Source organism: Euprymna scolopes, chromosome 6 (genome assembly GCF_053919585.1).
Source record: "Euprymna scolopes isolate OS-2025 chromosome 6, ASM5391958v1, whole genome shotgun sequence".
In the NCBI taxonomy this organism is placed as follows: Eukaryota; Metazoa; Mollusca; class Cephalopoda; order Sepiida; family Sepiolidae; genus Euprymna; species Euprymna scolopes.
Window position 1 is genome coordinate 37,334,630 of NC_136487.1, and position 2,767 is coordinate 37,337,396.

The window sequence follows — 2,767 nt, forward strand, 5'->3', positions numbered from 1 at the left end:
CTCTCTCTCTCTCGCTCCGTCTGGGAATCAGCCCAGCAACGAAACGGTGAGACAACGCGTCCGCCAGTGAACATCAACCGGTAAGAGTTTTAGCAAATGAACACTTTTCCAGCTTTTTCCTTCAAAAGACATTAGCTCTACCGCCAGACACACATACGTAGGCGGACTGAATTCCACTCCTCACACGCACACACACGCACACACGTACACAATAACATTTTTATTCTCACAGGCGCACGCGAGAAATAAAACATCTCTTTAAACTTTACTCTATTTGTTAGTTTTAGTTATTCTGTCTCACTGCATGCGACAAGTTTGTCGTTTACGAACACGTATTTAATTGGGAGCACAACACTCCACTGCAATCACCCCCACCACATTTGGTAACCCGACGACGCAAGCTTTGTCGTATGGAACAGAGTAATTAATTTCGTACAAACAAACACGAATATTTCTAGTTTCTTTTCGAATTACGCGTCTTTTGTTTTATCTACCCACGTGGTAGCTTTATACAAACCAAAAAGAAGCCGCCATTTTTCTTTTTTCCTGCCCACGTGGGAATTAACACGAAAGCAAAAGCACAAACAAACATTTCTCGGTTTTTCTCTGCGTGTGTGTAACAAACGTATAATCCTTTTTTTTTCCTTTTTTTCTCCTCTCTATCTACCCACGAGTCGGAAAAATACAAAAAAAAAAAAAAACAGACACAAAAACAAACCAAAACGAACAATTTGTCCATTTCTTTTTCTCAACAAACTTTAAACCCCGTGAAACACACACAAAAAACAAACAAACAAAACAAAACAAATTTCTCTACCCTTTTTTTTCTTCGAAACGCTTTTCATGTAAGACCACGTGAATTACAAAAACAAAACAAAACAACAAAAAAAAATGCACGCGTATTTCTCCATACACTGACAAAAAAAAATGTGTTTTGAACAAGTAAATAGTCTCTACGTTTTGTGAACCGCATTTTCCAAACACAAAACACGTGTTACACCTAAAAAAAAAAAACTTTTTTCATCCTTCACCCTCAGCTTTCACTATGACCAGCGCGGATATAAACGATGTTCCTGAAGTTTCTGCGAATTACCGTCTGCCTCCCTTCAATTCAAGCAATGTGAAAATCTGGTTCACTCAATTACAGGCATTATTCTCGGTGAGAAGAATAACCTCACAGAAAAACAAATTCGCCAGCGTGGTGGAAGCCTTGCCCCCAGAGGTGGTAGACGAAGTCACCGACCTATTGGACGACGTCCCGTCAGTCAACCCCTATGATGCTCTGAAAGACGCAATAACCCAAAGAATGGGTCGCTCCGAAGAAGCCATGCTACGGGACCTATTCAACAACATCATCCTTGACGACAGGAAACCGTCACAACTACTGCGATACATGAAGTCACAGCTCGAACGAAATACGATGTCCGAGAATATACTGCGACGATTGTGGCTGGACAAACTTCCCTCAAGTGCGACGCAAACCCTGGATCCAGTGGTAGACACCACCCCCATCGACATGTTAGCAAGCTCGGCTGACAGAATACTAGAATCTATCAGCAGCCCACGAACAGTCAATGCACTCGCCACTCCTAGCAACCAACACAGCGAGCTGCAGCAGTTAAAAGCTGAGATGGCCGAATTGAAAGCCATGCTAAAGACTTTCCAAACTCAAAGCCGGGAGCCAAGTGGTCGTCCACAATCCCGAAGCAGACGCCGTGGGAGTCGTAGTAGAGAGAGGTCCCCTTACAGCCAACCCCTGGGTGATATTTGCTTTTACTACTACAAATTTGGCAACAACGCCAAAAAGTGCAACAGCCCCTGTAATTACAGGCTACAGGGAAACGCCAATCCCAGCCAGTAATAGCGACGACTGCGGCTGGAGGGAGACAAAGAGGTCGCTTGTTTTACATTAAGGACTGCAACAGTGGTTATTCCTTCCTAGTGGACACCGGTGCTGAAATAAACGTTATCCCACAACGACCCGGACAAAGACCAGCTCCATCAACGTTTAAGTTACAAGCAGCAAACGGCTCACAAATCCAGACATACGGCACTAAAGAACTTACCTTACACCTAGGACTTCGTCGTAATTTTGTCTGGAAATTTGTACAAGCCAACGTCAGGATGGCCATCATAGGGGCTGACTTCCTTTTACATTACGGTTTGTCTGTCCACATGCACAACCAAACACTCACGGATGACATGACAGACATTAAAGTGAAGGGAACGCTAACAGAGTTCGGCCCAACAGGAATCTGCGCAGCAACCCATCACACCAAGGAATACGTCAATGTTTTGGATCAATACCCGGACATAACCAAACCTTTCAACATTGACGACAAAATTGAACACACCACACAACACCACATTAAAACAACCGGACCTCCAGTTTACTCAAACCCTCAACGTCTGTTACCTGAGAAATATAAATATGCCAAGCAGGAATTTCAACAGATGATCGAGGATGGAATCATCGAGCCTTCGGAAAGCCGTATGCCTCACCTCTCCACCTTGCTCCTAAATATTTGACGAATATCCTGCAGAACAAAGTGAAGTATTAAGTTATAGTCTTAAAATAATGAATTAATACAACAAATGTACTTAACTTTTGCTAAAAAGGGTAATAATTATCCAAAAATGTGGCTATGGCAGCAACAAGATTAGTTTCGTGTAAAAAAAATAGACATGGCAGCGAAATTCAAAGAAGTACGGAAGCACATTAATGATATAATGTTATTATTATTTAACAATGTTCCGGCATATCGAG

General features: G+C 42.6%; 1 protein-coding gene across 1 annotated transcript; it reads left to right on the plus strand.

The window, feature by feature from the left end:
* The first annotated feature begins 1,045 nt into the window (after window positions 1–1,045).
* LOC145278153 (uncharacterized) lies at window positions 1,046–1,861 on the plus strand. The gene has a single exon (XM_080130434.1). It carries the CDS (start codon window positions 1,046–1,048, stop codon window positions 1,859–1,861), a length of 816 nt encoding a protein of 271 aa, XP_079986560.1.
* The last annotated feature ends 906 nt before the right edge of the window (window positions 1,862–2,767 follow it).

Excerpts from the sequence above, each read along its gene's own strand:
- LOC145278153 (XM_080130434.1), top strand. The coding sequence starts at position 1,046 with ATGACCAGCGCGGATATAAACGATGTTCCTGAAGTTTCTGCGAATTAC.